At 39.9% G+C, this 21,878-nt stretch overlaps 1 protein-coding gene across 2 annotated transcripts in view; it reads right to left on the bottom strand.

The window, feature by feature from the left end:
* KIF26A (kinesin family member 26A) overlaps positions 1 to 21,878 on the bottom strand; it is a 94,814-nt gene that overhangs the window by 12,993 nt on the left and 59,943 nt on the right. For both annotated transcript variants that reach the window (XM_050975036.1, XM_050975037.1), the window contains exons 5-7: positions 14,152 to 14,335; positions 2,071 to 2,280; positions 14 to 107 (exon numbers count right to left, since the gene is read on the bottom strand). In XM_050975036.1, the coding sequence (XP_050830993.1) occupies positions 14 to 107; positions 2,071 to 2,280; positions 14,152 to 14,335 (488 nt within the window). The remainder of the gene's footprint in view (positions 1 to 13; positions 108 to 2,070; positions 2,281 to 14,151; positions 14,336 to 21,878) is intronic.

The raw sequence follows: 21,878 nt of genomic DNA, 5'->3' as shown, positions 1-21,878 counted from the left end.
TTTGGGAGCTCACCAAGCTTGACATGACCAAAGCAAAATATGCAACCATCTGCACCATTCACAACAGACTGGATTACTTCTGCTACTGTTCCAGAGCATACCTCAGCCTGAAAGAAAAATTGGAGACAAATAAGTGAAAGGGGATACACTGCTGTGGATTTTACTGTTCTTCAGTAATGAAATGAATGACTCAATATTTTTGAGGCGCAATATTCTCCCCATTTTTATGGCATCAGTCCTATTATTTTAGTAACTATGCTATCTTAAAAAATAATAAAATATGCTACTACAGACTAAAATAGTTTTCAATTCTATTAAACCTATTCTCTTGGAATATTGATTCTATGACTAATGTAGCAAACTGAATGCTATCCAACCAGGCTTCCTGCTGGTATAATAGCTTAGCCAAGGCTATTCAGTAATAGTAGTGACTCCACTGAAATTAAGCTACTCAGGAGTGCTCAGAGGAATTAAAAAGACATCCATACTGGAGAAAATGCATTAAGATCCCTGAATAAGATTTCATAGTATCACATTTTCCTCTTCCAGTGGAAACATCATCATCAATAAAGAAAACTTGCTAAAATACTTGATTGTGCTAAAACCAGTTTATCCACGTCAGGGAAGGTTTCAAATACACAATAAGATGATCTAATAAGTACAGCAACTGGAGGCAGGGGAGGGGGCTGCAGTAAATATGTAACTACAGTGAAATGATAAGGCTCTGTTTGCAGGTGTATGGTAGCAAGCTTGCCTCCAGCAGTAACACCTCCACAGAAGGGGCTGCAGTGGCCAACATCACCCAAAAACATCACAGCAGGCCACCCAACGGGCCTGCCACAAGGAACTGAAAAGCCATCCCAAACCAGGGGTCAGCAGCCTGAAGGACTGGTGCCAAAACCAGCAGACATGCAGGCTGTGACCAGCCACCTTGCAGCAGGGCTGGCAGCACAAGTAAGAAAATCTCACATCCAGTTCTGGACTGGTGCTGAGATCACTGTTGCATACCTCTGCGTGAAGACCCTGCTTGAACTTATGTGGGATCCAAAAACAGCTTTCAGATGTGGCCACCTGTGCTTTGGGCCCTGATGCGTGGGGGAAGTTATTCCCCATCTTCAGTGCTTGTCTAGAATTTAGACTCAATAGATATTTTCTTATCGATAGTCTGGGACCCAAAAAATTAAACAAAACTCTAGGAGAAGATCTGAGGAGGGGATCAGAAACTAAACCTTGCCCTATTTTGTCAACATTAATAGACTGTTTTCTCCTTTCACTATATTTTTCACTCTAATTTTTTTTCCAGCAGCTCAGAGTTGGTGTAATTCTTCAAATGGTGTTGAATTAGTTCTTTTTAAAGCTGTTCTAGGATTTTACTTTCTGAACCAAAGAATTTTCACAGAAGGACTTATCAGATGTCCATGAGTGCAACCTCACTGAATATACAGCAGACCCCAATCCTTTCAAAGACCAGCCATCCTGTCTGTGTAGCAGATTTCAGGTCTGTGGCTACTACTGAATAAATGCTCCCTTTTGCAGGCCAAAACAAAGAACATGCACCATCATCAGCACAACCATCAACATAAAATAATCAGCCAAAACCACAGTATAAATAAACTGGAAAAGGTACAGATAATATTAAAGCTCCCTGTTCCAGTATACCAATCCCAAAGGGTTAGCTTTATCTTTCCTCCTAACAGCATTTAGTTTAACATTAATCACATGTTAATTTTGCATTGAAAGCTGTGGGGAAGGACTTTATTTCAGTCCCATCAAATGGGTTAAAACCTAGCTGGATGGAAACTGGATTTCAAGCTGGCTCTCTAACAAGAGAACACAGAAGGTAATTTCATCAGCAAATCCATATCCCCTGCTATTATTCCTTAATTTTACATCTCAACTAAAGAGAAGATGAAAGAATTTACCCACTTGTCCATTAATTACCATGTTTTTTCCTGAGCATTAAGGCAACTCATTCAAATAAAATTCCCCAGAAACAGAAGGAGCACCTCAGGCAACCAAATGCAGTGGCCAAGAGAAGACTCAAGAGGTCTGCATAAGTGACTCCAGTACCTGTGAAGCATCCTGAGGGAAAACTGCATCAAAGGCAAACATCTTTGGGACAGCAACAACACCTCTTCTGTGACCTGCGTTGGAAGGCCCAGTTGCTGCTGGATCATAAAATGTGATTTGCTTTTTTCGTGGGTCTACCTTTAGGAAGGACATGGATTCAGACGTTTCGTTTGTCCCTTGAGAGGAACAAATCCTTACCATCACTTTCACCTGCAAGGATTCAGAAGAAAGCAACAACTTGAGTTCTCAGCTACAGATAAACATATGCAAAGCATTCCTCCCAACCCACTCCCCTTCCCATGATATGTTTGTTTGTCACGTTTAGGTGTGTCAGAACAACCGTGGGACAAAAACAGAGCCAGATTTTCCAGCCTGGGGTCTTCACTGAACTAATTAGGTTTCAAAGGTGCACTTTGTCTCTTCAGTTGACACTGTTCCAGTTTTACCAATTCAATTTATAAATGTCTGATCTGCAAGTATGATCCACTGTAGGTGTAACACAATGCCAAAGAAAAGAAAATTCTATTCTCCTGCCTTTCAAGTACTCAATGTGACCGAAGGGACACTTTGAAAACCAGTCTGAATAAAACAAGGCTCAGACAGCTACTGCATTTGAAATAAGCCTAGAAACTTTCAATTTTTCATTCATATTATTCTAATAAAAAGGTGTCTCTCTGACAACTGTCCCAGGCAGTTTCCTTTATGCTGACATTGCTAGGTTCTCCAGTGCTTAGCTGCAGATTTAATGGGGGGAAAAAAAGGAGGGAAAAGAAATCAAACCACAAACCACAAAAAGGTCAAAAAGCTTGAAAAGAAACCTCTCACAAAGGTACACTTTTATTGCAGCACTACAAATTACGATATCCTACACAGAGGTTTTTAAGACAGGATCTTTAGAAAGCTCCAACATGTTGGCTGTGATTTCCAAAGCACCTTAAGAGAGCCAAGTGACTGGGTCTCAGGAAAATTCAGCAACAGTTGCACAACTGCTTCTTTTAAGCATCCTGGAAATCATACTCTTACTTTAAAAACCTGTGAAATACTGCCTCACACCCACTTACAACCATCTAGCCTTATGAAATGCTCCCATGTCAGAACCAGCATGTTTTATACACCTTGCACTTAAGTAAATTACTATTACAGGTGCAACTTCAACTCTGAACTGCCCCACAGATTAGACTTCAGAGAAAAGCAATGTTCAGTGAGAATTGCTTTTTCCATGGTGTATGAAACGTTTCAGTAACAAGCTGAACAACAGTACAGTCTCCTTATTCAACTACCAGCTACTCTCACAGCACCAGAGTTAATCAGGTGGAGGTTGCAATATGCCACAGCTGGAAAAATTTTCATATGCACTGTCCACAGCACCCATGAGCACCTTCATTTTCTGCAACACAGCTACTGAGCCACAGAACACCCATTCCTGTTAGAGCACATGAGTTAGTGGTGGGCCTGGCAGTGCTGGGCTAACAGCTAGACTTGATCTTGAAGATCCTTTCCAACCTAGACAATTCTGTGGTTCTATGAGTCAGGCTCACTTTTACCCTTCAGCTGTATATTACATGTAGAAGCTGGGTTTAAAAGCATTTGTCTCTGATAAAGAATGATTCTCCATTTCAGTAAGATTTTTGCTAAATGTAACCTTAAATGTGCCAGAATAATTTGACTCCTACTTACTTCGTTTTAAGAGCATTATGCCATTAAAATGGTGTGCACTTACTCCATGGACACATTCTTTGTGTCTTTACCAAAAAAATGGACTTTGCAGTCAGCATTTCCCCTTCCTTTCTGTGTCCATACAGAAACAGGCAGAAGAAGAACCAAGCTGAAAATCTACTTCAGCAAAGCACAGCATGTGAAATGCAGGCAACAAGCGGAGACCAGAGCAGGGTGAGCCACCCTCTGCGACAGAGGGACACTCGTACCAGACAGGATGAAAAGGTGACAGCAGACACATCTGCACCCAGTGTGTGCAGTGAAATGCAGTGGCCAAGCCAGGATGATCCACAGCAGATGTGGGAGAAGCAGGAAGCACCATGCTGAACTGTCCCTGCCTTTAACAGCTGGGGAGGGCAGATAATTCAAATATGAAAGTTCTCAACTGTCCCATTCTTCCATCTCCTTCTCTCTGTGGGGGCTAAGCTGCACACAGGCATCCCTACACAATTCCTCAAGCACCCTCAAAGGAAATATTTTCCACAAAGCAGCTCTAAAAGCTTTTCCCCAACATTTCTTCCAAACATAGAGGTTAAGAAACAACCAACCCTTCCCATAAACACTGCAGGAAGCTCCATCGAACATAGCAGCAAATTCTTCTACCTATTGACTAAGCTGTCCTCTGATTCAACACTTTCTTTTCTTTTGCCTTTCAAAGTAATACAAATATGAAAATACAGTCCCAGAAAACAAGCAAACCTTAGAATAAATGAAACAGCTGCCTCAAAAGCAAAGTGCATCAGAGGTGACACACTCAAGGCTGTTTCCCCATAAAAGCTGCATGAAGCCAGCTTTGTGTATTAGCCTGCTAGCTCAACCTTGACATGCTACCAAGGTGCTCATAAAAAAATAACCTCCCTCAGGGGGGGAAAAAAAAAAAAAGAAAACCAATCCTAAATATATAAATATACGTAAGTATAAATGCCCACTTCAGGGTTACTTGATTAAAATGAATTTTAAAATATATGCTGTTTTCAAAGCACTTATCTAAACAGTCCTTCCTGTTCTCTCTTCCATCTATTATTAGATTATAGCAGCCAGAGCTTGGATAAGAGGAAAATTGGCTTGCTCCTGACCTGAACAGCAAGTTACCTCCATCAGAGTACTGCTCCCCCTAAACACAGTGATAGCTTCACCCACAGAAAATCCTTGTGTGACAAATTAGCTTTTTAAGACCAACTCTCTGAATCAGAAAGATACTAAAATAGCTTCCCATAATGGATCAGATCCCAAACTTAACAGGACTCAAGGGTCATCTTCATGTTTACAATGGAAGTGAGCTTTCAAGACAAATGTGAGGGGAGAGAGAAAAGCAGCTTGAGGAACTTCCCCTTTTAGTGTTTTGTGTATAAAAGCTGGTTTGCAGAGTAGAAAAACAGTTTTCACATTTCGTTTCCCTGCCCACTAAATATATCTGTAGGTGATATTTATCAGTACTTGCAGAGTTATAATGTGCCACACTCATTCATGATGCTGAGCCAGGCTCATTTCACTCAGAAATAAAGCAGAAATGCTCATGGAAGTGCCATCAAGCACAAAGATTACTCAAACATATCCCTTCACAAGAGCAAAAACAGAGCAGGCAGATCCTGGGTGCATGCACATGCTTCTGTGTGTATAAAGGAAAGGTTTGATGGAATACTGTTCATTCTTCTCACACTTCCTGCATGCCTGTGGTTGAGGACCAATCTTAAGGGACAGGTTTATATTCTCAGCTCCGAGGTTCATCCCAGTATTCTTCTGGAGTTAATACTGCAGGAAAACAGTACAGTGTGAGTACTACAGAGCCGGCATGGCTCTTGCCTTGAGGAGCAATTCAACTGCAGCTTCTCCTGGGTCTCTTTATCTACTTCTCATACAAAAGGCATGCTCACCTGGAGAGACAGCAATATGTGGTGCAGGAAATCATCCAGAAACAAGGGCTTGCAGGGAGGGGAGGATTCAGGATAACACAGGGCCTATAAACTTGAAAGTAACTTTGGCCCATAACTAGGGAGCAAATCAACAATGACTGCACTCTAGTGCTTTTATTAGCTTATGAAAATGAATTACTAGAATTGAATGCAATTAATTTCAGGCCCTCTCAAAATCACACTTTTTGTGGGCAATTATTTGACAATATGTCCATGTTTCTGGGGTCAACTCCAACTGCAGTGGTACCAGCTACTGCTTACATTTGTACAAAGCAAGGAAACACAAGAAAAGGAATTTAGAGGAGAATGAATCAAGAAATGGAAGTACAAGACAAGTTTAAAGGAAAAAGAACAGGTCAGGGGGGTGGGAATCAAAGAGAGCTAAAAGGATTGGGGATGAGGGGAGAGAGAGAACACAATAAAGTAAAAGACAATACAAATTTGGTTATTTCAGAAAAGTCATATCAGGCACAGGGCACCCCACAACTTCTATATTTCTTAAGGAGAGCTAACACAGACATCCATCCTGTGATGGGAATGACCCTCTTTGCTAAAAGTGAGTATTATTACTACCTTTTTTCCCCCCTTTTGTCTGTTCGTCTTCAATGCAGAGAATGACACAAAGTAAAAACAAATTACAAGTGAAAGTTTATAAATATGAAGTGTGTAAGACCTTGTACATAGACATTCATGCAGGCATTGAATACTGGATAGAAACTTTAATGAGGATGTTGATGGAAAAAGAGGCTCGGTTTGTATTTGAGTTTAATTTATGTAAATAAAAATAAAAGAAACATAAATATCACAATATTTGCACATTATTAACATTTTTCTCAGTGCCTGAAGACAGCCTAAGTCATGGAAACAACTGAAGTATCTCATTAATTAACTGACTCTAATCTGGTGGGGTTTGTACACTGAGGGTTCACACTCCATTACTGAACTTTTCCAAATTTCTGTATATGCAGAAACCAGGAGGTCAGCAGAATTGCTGAAGGAAATCCTATTAAAATCAAAAGTACTTGGGAAAAGAAGATAGTAAATATATCTTGAATATGTCATTAAGAGATAAAGAATTCAAATAAAGAAATAAACTAGTATCTAATTTGGAAAAGCTCTAGAAATTGGTGGAATAAGGTCAGAGGCTCCTCACCCAGCCCAAGAATTGGCTTTATTTTAACCTTCACTGGCAAGGGTGAGAGAGAGTTTCCAAGTTATCAAAGAATTGTATTTTTTTTAAGTTTATCTGTCAGCCTACAGTGGAAGTCAGGGCAAAGAAAGGTGACAAAAGAAAACAGCTACTGGAATTCATCTGCTCCAGCTATTCAAGGGCAAACCTAAGGGATGGATGCTGAAGCATGAAAACAAAAATCACCAGTTTTATGCAAATGTATGGGAATTTAAGGAGACAAATCAGCAAAGGGGTGGATTTCAAAAGAGAAAAAAAAAAAAGAAGGGAAGAAAGAAAAGTCTTCTGTGTGGAAGGCAAGGTTATGTGGAGGACTCTGGGGCAAAAATCCCATAAAGTTTTAGATGATGAGAACACTAGAGAATCACAGACCCACTCAAACATCAGTAACCTGTTGGAGACAAAACTCTAGACCTTGAGATCTTTAACCTTTATGAAAGTCAAATCTAGATGGATATTTAACAGTTTTCACCTGAACATCAAAATATTTCAGAAACTGAGGGATGAACATCCAGGCTGGCACCAGCCCTTCCTCCCCTTGCAGCACTCCTCCTCCTTTGATACTGGCTGCTCCATTTGACACCAAAGGGTCACAAGGAGAGACTTTCTGCCCCACTGTCATGTGGAGTCACTGTTCCCATGCTGTGACCTTCTCCAGCATTGTCACCTGACCCACTGGTGTGGGCTCATAATTTCCAGATGTCCCCAACACACTGAACTAGCTGGAGTGGAGGAGTAGAGGACAGAGGAGTCACACCAAGCAGAAAATGGGCTGGCTTCAGGACTCATCAAGACAGTGCAGAGCATCAAGAGTATGTCAGTGCCAGAAAGCAGGTCTGGAGAAAGGAAGAGACAGACCAAAAACCTGTGAAACCCAAAATTTGAAGCAAGTTACAGCTGAAGGTGAGATGGATGGTCAGAGGTAAGCTAGGAATTTTATCTAGTAAGGCCCTAAATTTTGGATCTGAACTGAATGGAGGTATTGCAAAGCCACACATCAAAGAATACAAAACTCCAAGACCAGCGAGGCATGTGTTGTCCCAGAAGAAATCATGTCCAAGCCTGAATTTGCAGAGAAAAGAGCCACTGATCAACAGAGAGAATGACACAATCCTACATCATTCTAGATAGAAACAGACAGGAGATTGACAATCAGGTTCTCACAGATTATTACCCCATAAGCAAGAGAGACAGAAAGGCTTTAAACTCTGATATCAGAGAAAGGGGAAGGACCATCTCACACTTAGAGAACCAAATGATTTTAAGATTTGAGGTTTTTTTCCTAAGACTATCATGGACTTCTACTACATGTTTTAGACAGCAAATAAAAAAAATTATATATGTATATATACATATATATCTCTTAGAAAATTGGTCATTCATCTTTCAGTGGAGGGTGCCAAACACTCTACACAGTTTAATTAGGGGAAGACAAGTAGGCAGAGAAGACTCCACTAATTCACTAGGTAATGCCTAGATTCCATGGCATTTTGAATGTTGAGGAAATTAGGGTCCTGACCCAGCCAAGTATGTTAGCACAGGCATAACTGTAACATATGGTACCTCCTTTGAAATCAAGGGATGTGCAGTGTTTATGTTTTTGTAGTGATGCTTTGTTAGCATCTGATGCTTATAGAGTTGTCAAGTTTCATATTAGACATAATGAGAAGGAAAAAATGAAAAGGAATGGATTAAAAAGCATGTAAAATTTTAAAATACATGTGCTCAAGCCTTTTTTACTAAAATGAAGTCTGTCTTTTGGGAAGGTGCTGGCACTATACTGGAATCCATTTTAAAAATGCTGGTCATATTCTGCATTACAGCAGTATTATAATCCCTAAATGAACAAGCAATTTGGTCTTTAGCAATAAATGTCATTATAACAAATTTGAATGGACACTAAATATTCCCTAGAAACATGTATCCTTGACAGGCATTGTGGAGCCAGGAAGTTAATTTTGTCCAATGTTCACAAAATGGCATGTAACAGCAGGTTAATTAAATAACTACATTAAGACACCCCCCACTCTAAATTAAGATTTCTCACCAAGAAATTACAAAGAATTCAGATTCTGTTGAATAAAGACCATTTTCCAATGAAATCACTTATTTTTCAACTACAGTGTAAATCAAATTACAAAAGTCCTAGTTCAGAGCCAGTATTTTTCATGGACTTAATTGTAACTGACAGATATATAACCCTTGCTAAATTGTTTTACCGTGGGTGGTTCTTACAAGCCTTTCATATCCTGCCACTACCAATGGATGGCAAATTGATATTCAAAATTGCCACACTAGCATAGACCATCTAGCTCCCCTGGGAGAACATAAACCAAAAATTTTTTAAAAATCACTTCTAGGTAGTACTCTGCTAAAAAAGAATTGATTCTGTACTCTCAGAAAACATGAAGGAAAACTATTTCATTTTTTCAAGGTGAAAACAAAGTACAAGAACTTATGTATTTCTATCTCAATCTCACTTTTCCACATTTTTTGTTTAAGCAGTTCAAGGTGTTTTGGCAGGGATGCAAACACCTTGGATGATGCAGTGGTACCTACATGGACAAGTGAGTGCTTACTGTGATACATGACTTACAGCAGAAATAATGCTTCAGTCATTAGGGAACAAGGAGCAGTAAAGATGACAAAATTAAGTACCTATTTGTTATCCATCATCAAACCACTGTAAGAACCAGTGAATGGGACACACAGCACACTTAAGACAACTCTGCATGATCAGTAAATCATGTTAGCAGTACCTTAGCTATGGCTTAGTAAAGCATAAATGGAAGTAAATGTCTAAAACTCATAAATGGAGAGCAGCATGCATATACCTGTCCAAGAAACATGTCTGACAATTCAGGCTCTCTTTAAATGCTCCACTTCAATTGTCTCACACAGGAGCATTCTGTCATCCTAACATTAAAAAAATTGACAGAATCCTTGGGAGAGACAAGCACTTAAAGTTGCTGTTGTAAGTGATGCAGGATTATAAAGAATGAGCTGAATAGAACCCCAGAAAATAACATTTTGCATGAAAAAGACTTCCCACCATGCTAAAGAAAAATAGCCCATTAGAATGCTATACAGCAGCCACTGTAAAAAGGATGTCTTCCTTAATACCACAATATGATAAATTATCTTAAGTAGCACATTAATGTCAGAAATTGAGTATAATCTAACTTCTTTCCAGTGACAATATTAAATGGCTTTCAGACGTCTTTCCTACTATTCTGACATTAAATTTAATAACACCCAGAGAGACCACAAAAATGATTCAGTTACAAGAATCATAGTGCACTGGATCATTGCCTTTTAAGTAGGATTCAACTAAATGGTTTGGACTCTGATGCTTTTGGCACATTCAAGAGAAAGGTATGAATTTTGCTACGTAACATTTATCAGCTAGTGTGCAAAATTCCTTTCAGTATCCAGTTTGAATTGATAGTGGGATCTTCCTTTGTGCAGAAGTTTGATTATTGTTGATTATATGAAATACAGGTCCAAGGCAGACCTGCTGTTCTAAATTGTTGCTTTTTTTTCAACTTTTCCCTGCTTGGTATTCCTGTGTGTTGACGACCCCAGCAAGCACCTGTGAGAGTGTATAACATTTTGCAATCTTACTAAAGAAAATTAAGCAAAAGGCTTAATTAAAGATTTGTATCATAGGACAAGTCCACACACTGCTGCTGAAATTATTATAAACAGAAAAAATTGGTATTTCTGAAATGCAAAAGAAATTAATAAGACATTTATTTTCCACCTTCCAGAAGACTACTTGAAACAGTGAGGAATTATAAATACAAATTGCAAAAGATATTTAAGGGCTCTCTGCTGCAGTAAGTCTCTAATAACAAATGTATTCAACCATAAAAGCTGTAAAGCAATTTCATCACAGAAGAACTGGATGATAAGTATGGAGATGATGATGTGAAATTAAGAATAAATTTAGATCCTAGGCTAATCAATAACTGAGTGCAAGTGCAAGAACTGGCCATCACAATCTCTCCACATTCCTGCCTCGCCCAGCAGTGCTCACAATGCACAGTAACTGCACTTGCTGCAGCCATGAGGCTTATGAAAAGCAAGAACTCAAACCTCTTCCTTTGCCCAAATGTGTGCTCAAATGTTCAAGACAAGGTCCCACAAACATTGGCAGGATCTGTTCAGTTCTTGACACCACAGCAGAACACAAGTCCAGATGCTGCCTTCAATCATTCCTTAGATTCAACTGTCCCATCACCCAGTTCAGAATAACTTATTTCTCTGTTGGCCCCATCCCAAAAATTATATCACATTTCCCACGTTGTTTCTGTATCTCTTAAAATGTATTGAACCATTCTGAGTATCACTGGATGGAAAAAAATGTTAAGAAATACCATTGCAGAGACAATACAGAAAGCCAGTCACATTTGCCATGGTAAATGCTTCAGCATGAATTTTACTCTAAGCTTCCAGTGTATTTATGAGAAATGGGACTGCACAGAATGTGTCAGTACAAACAATAATTAGTCACTGTAGTATTCAGGCACTACTCATGTAGAATAAATAGTATTTTGGCACAGTTGGCATATCATTCATCTCCTCATTTTTTCATAAAGGGAGGCACATTCCTCTCATTGAAGCATCCTGGATACAGCAAGGGTTTCCAGTTTGTTACTTGTATTTTTCATTCTCACACAACAACTTCTCCTCAGAGGTGAGGGAGGAAAAGGCTGCCCCACCAGCTGTTTAACCCACTGTAAACAAACAGTGATAGTGCTGACATGGAATGAGTACCACAACTGAGTACCAATCACAGCCACAGATGCTGTGGTAGGAAAAAGTGACTCCAGAATTCATCACTGATTCTGCTCCACATGGGTATCTTATGTTCATTATTGGACAGGCTGCAAGAAGAAGGTGAGGAAAATGATAACCAAGAGGAATGTAAAATAAAAAGTTGTTAGAAGAGAGACGTTAACAGAGGACCACAGCACAACTGCCAGCGTTTACTGACTGTTCTCTCCATTGCTGTGAGACTTAAAGCAGTGAGAAAGAAAAGTAATTGTTTAATTCCTGTCACCCTCATCGTGAGACAGCAGTTGAGTAAATCTTGATCAGCAGAAGCCAATGAGTAGAAAATAATGGAGAGTGCAAATGCATAGTGAGCTGAATGCCACCAAAAGCTGTTTGGCATTGCTCAGAAAAGGTGAAACTATGAATTTCTAGTACTACAGAACACCTACAGAGGAGTGACACTTCTCCTTGGATCACAAGTTCTAAGAATTCAGACACATGAAATTTCATCTGTGCTGACTCATAATTTTTAGGAAAAGTTGTATAGCTGGAGGTTTTTTTTTTTTTAAGGCAAACACTGATATTTAGCAAGTTGCAAAAGATGAATGGGTTAAGAGATATTTAGTAGGAACTGCACTACACTGTGGTTCAGAGATGGCTACTTTGGGTTTTAAAGCATTAAAACTGGTAACTAGCCTACCCCATCACCATTTGGATGCTCTAAATCTCAACTCAAGAGCAAAAGGGCTGATTCAATTAACAGAGAGCTCCTATTCTCTCCAGCAAAGCACAGGACTCTTCTTAATTGTGGTCAGCAAGCACTTGGTGAGAAGGACACAGCTGGAACCCTCACAGATTCACAGAATATGCTGATGTGGAAGGGACCCACAAGGATCATTGAGTCCAACTCCTGGCCCTGCAGGGGACATCCCCAAGAATCACAACCAACAGAATCTTCAACTCTCTGTGATCCTTGTGGGTCCCTTCCACATCAGCATATTCTGTGATTCTATGCTTTTAATGTTTCCAGCTGAGAGCTATATGACAGACATTTTGAGGGTCAACAGACAAAGATATCCTGTGCTGGAGGAGAAGCTCCCACAGCTGAGCTGATCAGGTTCCTGCCATATCCTGGGAATTCTGGTGCAGCTTTTCCCTTGGAAAGTTCTCCACTCTACTCACTAATGAAAACAGTAGGCAGAGCACAGGTCCCAAGGCATATCATCTCCTGCCCTCTGGAATCATGCACTTGATCACAGACTTTGTTAATCTGTCTGAAGACACCAGATAAACCAGTGCTTTCCATGAGGTACAAGTCATGCTGGGAAGTTCCCCCAGGTGCCCTCAAAGCACAGGAAAAAGGCTGTGGTCTCTTGGCTACACAGCTGCAGGCACAGAAGTACAGAGACAGTTTTACTGAGCTGGAGGCACAGGGATACACAATCCTACTTTAAAGGTGTTCCTAAGGCAAAGTGCCCCAGAAATGCCAGTGCTCCCTGTTATTCCTGGTGCCACAGCCAAGCACTGAGTCACACAGGAAAAAAAAAAAAACAGGCACAAGAAATGGGTTTTGTTAAAACTCATACACAGACAGGACATTCCTTAGCAAACCCTCCTCTACCTGGGCATGTCTAAATTACTGTGTCAGGCTTACTGTATTCCATCATTACATTCTCTTTTCTAAGACACTGGAAAGGCAGGGAAAAAAAACCCAATCCATTTTACTCTGTAACTTTTCACCTTCTTAAAATAGCCCAAATTTCTCCTTTATTTTCCATTAAGCACAAATTCAGTGAGAAATATGGAGTATTCTCTGTGAGCAAGTGTCAGCTCCAGGTATTTAAGCTGACAAACTCTTTATGTTAATGCTGATTTGTATAGTTACTCTAGGTGCATATTTTAGCTCTCCTGTGCACACTACAAACTTCAATTCTATCTTCAAACACTTATCTCTTGTACCCTATGTAAATAAGTATTCAGACTCTGTTGTGTGGGTGATTAAACAGCTATAAATATGAATAAAGCTCCAAGTAATTGGGTCGTATTTTAATTAATTTTAGATAAACTTAGCCCAAATTTTTCATTTCAAAGGTGCTGCATTTCCTAAGTTGGTGAGACTGCTACTCCATTTCCATACTCTTAAAATGCCATGTGAAGCAGAGGGAAACAAAGCCCTCTTAGCATATCTCCTCAGCCTCAGCAGAGAGACAGCACCAGTGTCTCAGACCTGTTGGCAACACAGAGACTACTTCTTCCACAGCTGAAGCCTATGTGGGCACTGGGTTTGGATGTCAAAGGAAATTTTTTCTCTTTGTAAAGTCCACAGGAGGTAACAGTACTCAGGAACATTCAAGTGGATGAGGCTCTCTCTCTATCCCCAGACCCTTTTCTTGAGTCAATCCAGCTCTGCTCTAGACTGGGAGCTTCCAGCCCGGTTAAAATTTGTCTAGGAAAATATTTTAAAATATTGAAATCCAAAGTTACCTTTCCAATGCCAGGGTTGTCCTTGATTTTGGACACAGCTCTCAGAAGGCATGGTGGTGCTGGGGGAGGACAGAGCTGCAGGATGCCACTAAAGTTAGTAGCATAAATAGAGAAGTCGTGTGTGTGTGGCAGGGGCGGATGGTATTTCTTTCTCTTCGAAGACAGGTTAAGCTTCTGTGCTGCTCTGTATAAAAGTAATAGCAAGAAAGGACAATGTTACTTAGGTGTTAACAGGAAACTGAAGCAGACAAACAGATGCTCATTGTCATCACTGCCTGCCTAACAAATCAAGTCATTGCATTCTAATCTGATTTCAGAAGGACAAGCCATCGGGACACTAATAAAGGAAATATGGGCAGAAAAATTACTGGCAAAATATTCAGTTAATTTCTTCACCAACAAAATTTCAATTATAATGTGACTTGTCTTTCTTTCCCCCAACAGCCTGACATCTGAATCCCAAAAAACTAGCTAGTTTTTCAAGGGGAAAAAAATCCCCTTGTCACTGGCAGAACCAGATGGACTTTGCTGGTGATAACATTATGGAGGTGGTTCTTTGTACTCTACAAGTTACTCAAGGCAGGGGACAGCACTCTGAGTCAGCTGAGCTCAAGATCCTCTGCTGTTGGCTGCACAGAAAATCCTTGGATAACAGGAAATTTCCTTCAAGACAGATTGGTTTGGCCTCCCCAATTCCATTCTTTTGCATTAAAATGGAAAGCTATTAAAAAGACACACTTTAATGTGCTGAATGATAATGATCCTTCTTTTGAAACGTAGAATTTCAAAACATAAAAGATGAAAAAGGAGCAAAAATTAGAACATACAATTAAAATTGTAACATTCTTCCTTGTGAGTAAAAATAGGAACATAATCTGTTTTTCTGCTATTCCCCATTAGCAGCACCAAACAATACAGCAAGAAACCAAAACAGAAACTCTTCTCTACATCAAAACCCACATGAGAAAATAAAATTCACCCTGCAGAGTGATTATTTCAAGCAGAATAAAATATATCTGTTGGCAAGCACATGCTGGGCAGCTGGGCATGGCAATGAGGGTGAAATCTCAGTTCTCTCAAAGTCAAGGAGAGGCTTTACCACTTGAAAAAGACACTTATGATCCTGTGACTGTCCCTCCACAGGTAAATATAATAAAAGCAACCAAATTGTTACCTTATACCATTACTTTGATGACTGTTAGGGCAGCAAAAGCACAGGGTGTCCCACTGCCAACATCTGGGGACATGCTGAGACCACACAGCTGATGCTAGCAGGTCTTTTGGGGACAAACCACTATTCTGCTCCATACTTGCAATATAAGGGCTTGTCACTTTGAACAAATTAGTAAGTATCTTTATAAAATGACTGCTTTATATTTTCATCAGGTCTTTCAGCCCAAGATCTCCAAGTACTTTTCAGTGAGATCAAACTGGCATTAGCATCTGTGAAGTATTCTAAGCAACAGACCCATGGAGAAACCAAGGCAATGTTTTGCTGTCATAACAAATTAAATCTAGAACCCCAAACTTGCCATGCATTGTGTCATCATTGTCAGGCAGCCTCAGGCTCAGTCAGCTTAGTAAGCTGATCAGAGAAGGAAACTGCTCCTTTGTTTATATTCATTGTAGGTGAGAAATTGCCACCAAGATTAAATGAAAAAATTAATACCAAGAGCAGAAGGGCTGCACATTTTCTTCTAGATGCACTATTGGCTTCAAGTGAGCAACAGTACAAAAAACTGGCTGTGTCTGAGGAGCAAAACTGGACACTTGAGTACTTGAGTTACAATTAGACAGCTAGTTAGTACAACAGCAGGACCCTCAATACAGATCTCCAAAATTCCCAGTCCTTTTCTCTCTATTCCAAAACTTGCATGTGTGTTAAACTCCTGAACCTTTTTATTTTAACTTCTACAGATGCAGACCCCCTACATGCTTCCTTCTCCCTCTATAAACACTACAGTATTTAGAGGAAGACAAAGATTCGTGTGATGAAAGAATGAGGCTCTAGTTCCAAACTCAGAGGGAGCCCAAAGACACTGTCTTTGGAGGAACAAGTTGGACTTTTGCCTCTGAGGAAAGAAGCAGCTTTTGACTCCTACTTCATCCTGAAACCAGCAGGAACTGCATCCCACAGTGAAGCAAAATTCCACAAGCATGGGTTTATACAGAACCTCAGGAGTTTGGTGGCAATGAGAACTGATTTAACTGCCTAAATCTCAAATCCCCTTGCTAATACTTCATTCAGTAGGAAAACATATGCTGAAATAGGACACCAGGAACACAGTTGCACAGCTTCACTGTGGTTGCAGCTGCACATTAAAGCTCTAATGCCTCCTAAATTATATGCAGCTTTACTGTGCAGAAAAGAGTCTCTACCTGTTGGTACTGTCATTGTGGAACTCAAGACAGTCATTAGCATCTATCTCCAAGTACCAATTAACAATCCTGCTTATTATTTAATTGTCTTGTTGATTAATATGAAAGATAATGTTTATTTTCTTGTTTACATGCTATGATCCCTTGCTGAAATTACAAAAACTCCTCAAGAGAATGTCTTCAAAGTGCAATCAAGATATACATTAAATCCTGATGAAATAATTACTCCTGCAACAGATCTGGCTGAAGGAGCTCCTCTGGGAAGCATACATGAAAGAGAATGAGATACAAAGGACAAATTTACTCAGGAATTGTGTGTTCAAGCAGCTAACTGCTGTTCAGCACTACACTCTATGAGTAACTGCACCCAAAAAGGCCAAGCTAAGCAAGGCATATAAAAACTGAACAGAAAATGCCACTTTGTAGTATAGCATTTCTCAAAATACCTCAGTAGCACATTTGTGGGACGTTTTGATAAGCAGATCCAAGATACTGAATCTTTTACTAATTGCCTTAACTTCTGCACCAAGACAGAGCCACTTTCAAAGCAGCTCACTCTGACAGTGTGTGTAACCCACCTGCACTGTTCAAAGGACAGTGGCATGTGCTACCTAAAGCAATTAACTGCTGTAGTGCTGATAAATCCTCTTCCTGTGAGTCTGGAGGGTGATGATTTTACTAAAAAATTTGGCAAAGGGACTGTTGATGTCCATGTGAGATAACAGGAAACTGAAAGCAGAGGACCTGGAGTAGCTGTTGTAGAAAATAATCAGTGCTTTGATGGGCAACCAGCCAGCTGCACTAATAATGATGTGTGTGGTTCACACTTAAAAAGCATCTCTTGTCAGGTAACAGTGCACAAAGCTTAATTACAACCTCTCTGTGCTTGAATGCAAGAATGGCTTTGCCTGACATTAAAACAAGGTTATTTCTGGAGTTGGGACACCACAGACAACTTGCAAATGCAATATCAAACAGCTTGCTGGGTTTGATTTTGTTTGTTGTTTTGGGGTTTTTTTTCTAAAAGGGAAAGGGTAAGGATCTAATTGAAAGCATAGGGCAATTTAGGCAAAACAAAACATCACTATCAAACTGTAGACTATGAATATGAACTCAAGTAATAGTCATCCTCAGCTCCTATAAAAAGCACAGTCAGTTCTTTAACAGAAAGCCAGCTGGGCAGCCCCTTTCACATGCTCTGCTTGGGCTCCTGGACAGGCCCAGGCAAAGAGCACAACAGAAACACTCATCAATCCCTACGTGCTTCTTGCAGAACAAACAATACACTTGGCAGCATCCCAGCCACCTACTCATCAGGCCAAAATATAGGCCAAGCTGGTCTGGACATGGGCCCAAATAAATCAAGTAGAATTTAACTTCAGAAACCTCTTTACTTCAGTAAAATTCATGAGAGGATGCATTTACATGGAGCCAGTCCTGAGACACTCCAGAATGCCAGACTTTCTAGTCCTTATCCAACAACACATTTCTGAATTTACACTTAAGTTTTCAGTTGTGTCTTTTCTCCAGAATTCCTTTTCTCAGAGGGAATTTGTTCCATGGAGAGGTTGTAAAAGCTCTCCTAAACTGGGCCCTTTTTGTCTAGCACCAGAAAGACAGAACTCAAGCTCTTACCAGATCCCTTTCTGCAGGGAGCCTAATTTGGTGCCATGTCCATTGCCTGACCTTCTTCTTTTTCTCAAATTTAATCTTGCAGAGGAGGCCCTCACACACACTTTCAGCACCACAATGGGCTGCCTGACCTTGTTCAGTATCAACTTCTGTTTCCTCAGGGAAAATTATGACCTTTAGGAAATTCCTTTAGGGAATTCTACACAACATGTAAGCATTGCAGTCATTTGTTTCTCTGGGCACATGCCAAACATTTGTCATAGCTCTGTTAGAGTTTTACACTTTCCACCTATCTTCTCCTTCCCCATTCAGCCTTCACAACCACTCTTCTACAAAACACTCTTACAAGGGAAACTAAACCCCACACTCTCACTCTTTTGTTCCAATTAAAGCATGAGAGACATCCATGGATATTGCTTTTACCTCCAGCTGTGAGATCTACTGTCTGCATTTTGCTTAACTCTTTCCCTCTTTAATAGAAGATGTCTTTTAAGACACTCTGGAGAGTTCTTTCCTCATAGCAAGGCGTCATGGTAGAAAATAAAACTAATATATGGCACATGCAGGGGCACTCAAATATCAAATGACAAGGGACAGTCTCTAACCTGCTCTTTCCCCCACACGATTTACAGATTACTAGGTTTCCTGCCATGCATGGATGAGACCAGAGAGGAAAACCACAGCCAGATCAATTACATAATGCTCAGCACCTAGGGAACAAGGCTGTGCAACAACAGTAGCTACAAAGCCTGCTCATTGAAAGAGCCATGCCATTTTTAATTTTAAATTCTGCCTATGTTGTTAGCATGACATTTTGGATATTCTGATGTACAGCAAGCTGCTTCTAGCTTACACTCCCTGCACACATTCTGCACATTATAGCTGTGAAAGTAAACAGCACAATTTAAATCCCTAAAGCACTCCTTCTGAGCATAATTTCTCAAAAAAAAAAAAAAGAAAATTAGATTTGAAACTTTCATAACTATGCACAGTTATAAATTTTTTTTCTTAAAACTTTGTGAATTTTATTAACCTTCAGAAGGAAGAAAGCTATGAAACATACTCTGGGACACATACTATAAACGAGCCAACTGAGAAAAAGTCAGAGGACTTAATGGACACAGTACATTTATGGACAAACTGCCACCAGTCAGAAATAGAACTGGGAGTTTTGCTTCCCATTATTAAGCTCCACTGACAAGAATAATAAAAGAAAACTTCTGCACGTTCATTTCAACATGACTCATTAAATATTAACAGTTTTAGTGTTCTTGGCCAGTCTTATCTTTCAGAGATCACTATCATTATTCACATTGTGAAAATGCTGAAGGGCTTCACTGAAAGGGTCAAGGCCAAACCAGTGTACAGTCCAAGCCTTAAATATCCTGAACTTTGGACTTTACACAAGAGTATGCTTACTCAAGACTTTTGGTTTGACCTTGACAGACATCATGGAAGTGATTTTTATCCTGATTCTGAGCCATCTCCTAAGTTTGGAAAATTATGGATGCAGGCTTACACTGAGAACCAGCTGACTTTAAAGCAAAGCTTTCCCCAACTTTCCCAGTTCTCAGCTCAACAAGGCATAAATCCCCCCACAAAACCAATATCCCAATCTTTTCCTGCTGCCAACCAGCTCCAAAGGAAACAGTGGGAAAGTCACAGCCTGTCATCCTATCTGCAGTTCCAGTTATTGTTTCCTTAATCACTCATCAAAACAGGCAACAAATAGAAGGATGTCCTACAATACATCCTCCAGCACCCTGTCCCAAGCCTTCCACAACTCACAGGACAAACTTGGTTGGCATTATTATTTTTATTATTGCTATTGCTGTTTGATTTGCAGTTCAAAGATTAGAAAGGTAGCACAAAAAAAAAAAAATGCAGTTGCTACCCAAAACCACAAGCAAAATTAAAAACCAACAAGGTATCTGTTTCCATTAACAGCATTCACCTTGGAAAACACAATAAGATCTAAAATACACATTTCTAAAGAGAAAACCATGAATGTCTAAATATATCATGAAGGTTTGGAAAGGACAGGCACCATCTGTATTTCTAGAGTAAATTTTGTCCAAGGAGCCACTTATAAAGTATATTATAAACTTTGAGGGTAGGTTCTCTTCCTCTCCCAAGCTTACTAGGTTCCAGTGATGGATGTCCAGTTTCTGGAGGACATAACACTTTCCCCACTTTCCATCATTACACAAGTTCTGCACCAAACCTTTGTTTGCTTTGCTATCCCAGCAATGCTGCTGAGAAGCACTGCCAGGAAGAACAAACAATTAATGTTCCTTATTTCTGTGTTTTGACTTCCTCAATAAATAATTAGTTCATCTGGATCACAATGCACAGCCTCAAACAATGGCATTTTTATAATGGGCAAGGGTAATAAAGTTTCAATAGAAACCCATTATTCTGAAACATGCCAAACTGTCAAACCATATTTAATATTTCGAGGATGTTACCTCACCAACACTGTGAGAGCAAGTATCTCCAATTCAAGACAAAGTTCATGCCTTGCCTCATGCACACAGCACAATCTTGCAATTCAGACTTGAATTCCAGCCTCTCACTTTGACCTTGTAATTTTCTCTTACTATCTCTTATTAAAATCAGCCAGGCAGAAATAGAAATCATCAGTGTTGACATATGAGGAACATCACCGTCTCACAGTTTTTTACTAGACAGTTTTTAACTACTCTTACTCTTAGAAAATTCACATCTCATGTCTCCCATTCCTTATTTTTCCCCCCACCTCACCAGCAGACCTGCAGAGGAGCTTATTTCCATCTCCTGCAGCAGCTGCTACCTGGATGAAAACCATTCCCACACCATAGTCAGTGTTCCAATCCTTCCAACCTCTCCTCACAGGTCAGGCTTCCTTGATTTCTGACCATCCTCATTGCCTGTACCCAACTCTATTCACAACTTCATGAAGTATGGAATAAAGGCTTTGTGCAGCAGTGAGCAATAATCAAGGCTCACCTGAATTCAGGCACAGTGCAGACCAAGCAAAGCCACTTTGGGATAAACTCAAAACAATCTCCAGAAGATGAAAAGCTAAAACAAACCTGCAAGGTATTCCTGACATCAGAAGAGCTCCCTCATGCTGTAGAGACCCAAGAGGTGGTTCCTCCACTCAGCTGTTTATTAACTTAACAGAGGCAGCCCATCTAGCCCATCTAGAAGCATTCAAGCAATTTGCATGCAGGTATGCAAGAAGAAATTTTCACCACACTTCTCTGTAATTTTTCCCCAAGTTTAAGAAACACCAAAGGGCAGATCCTCACAAGCACTGACAATTGCACTCCAACCATTTTTCCTGCTCTCCCAAACCAGTGGCTTCTGAGGTTGCTTCTACAAAATTGTCACTTCATGTTCTCTTCAGCTTTTAGATTTAAGACATTTTTCTGGCCAAAGAACATTGCTTCAGCAGCCAGAATCAGTGTTCAGGAACTGTATTTTTATATATATATATATATATATATATATCAGAATAACAGCTAGTCACAGCAGCCTGCCACATACACTTTTCCAGCTCTGCTCACTAAGGATGTTAAACAAAGCAAGAGCAGATGAACATATTGCTGCACTTCCACACTTGCTGTTTACAACTGTACCATATGACAAACTGCTGAAAACCTGTGTAGGTTAATCTTTAAGTAAGCAAGACTGTCAACACTAAATGCAGAAATATGTCAGTTCCTGGGCTG

This window comes from Serinus canaria, chromosome 5 (genome assembly GCF_022539315.1).
Source record: "Serinus canaria isolate serCan28SL12 chromosome 5, serCan2020, whole genome shotgun sequence".
Classification (NCBI taxonomy): Eukaryota; Metazoa; Chordata; class Aves; order Passeriformes; family Fringillidae; genus Serinus; species Serinus canaria.
Note: the sequence above shows the minus strand (reverse complement) of the source record. Positions and strands in the feature narration are given on the sequence as shown.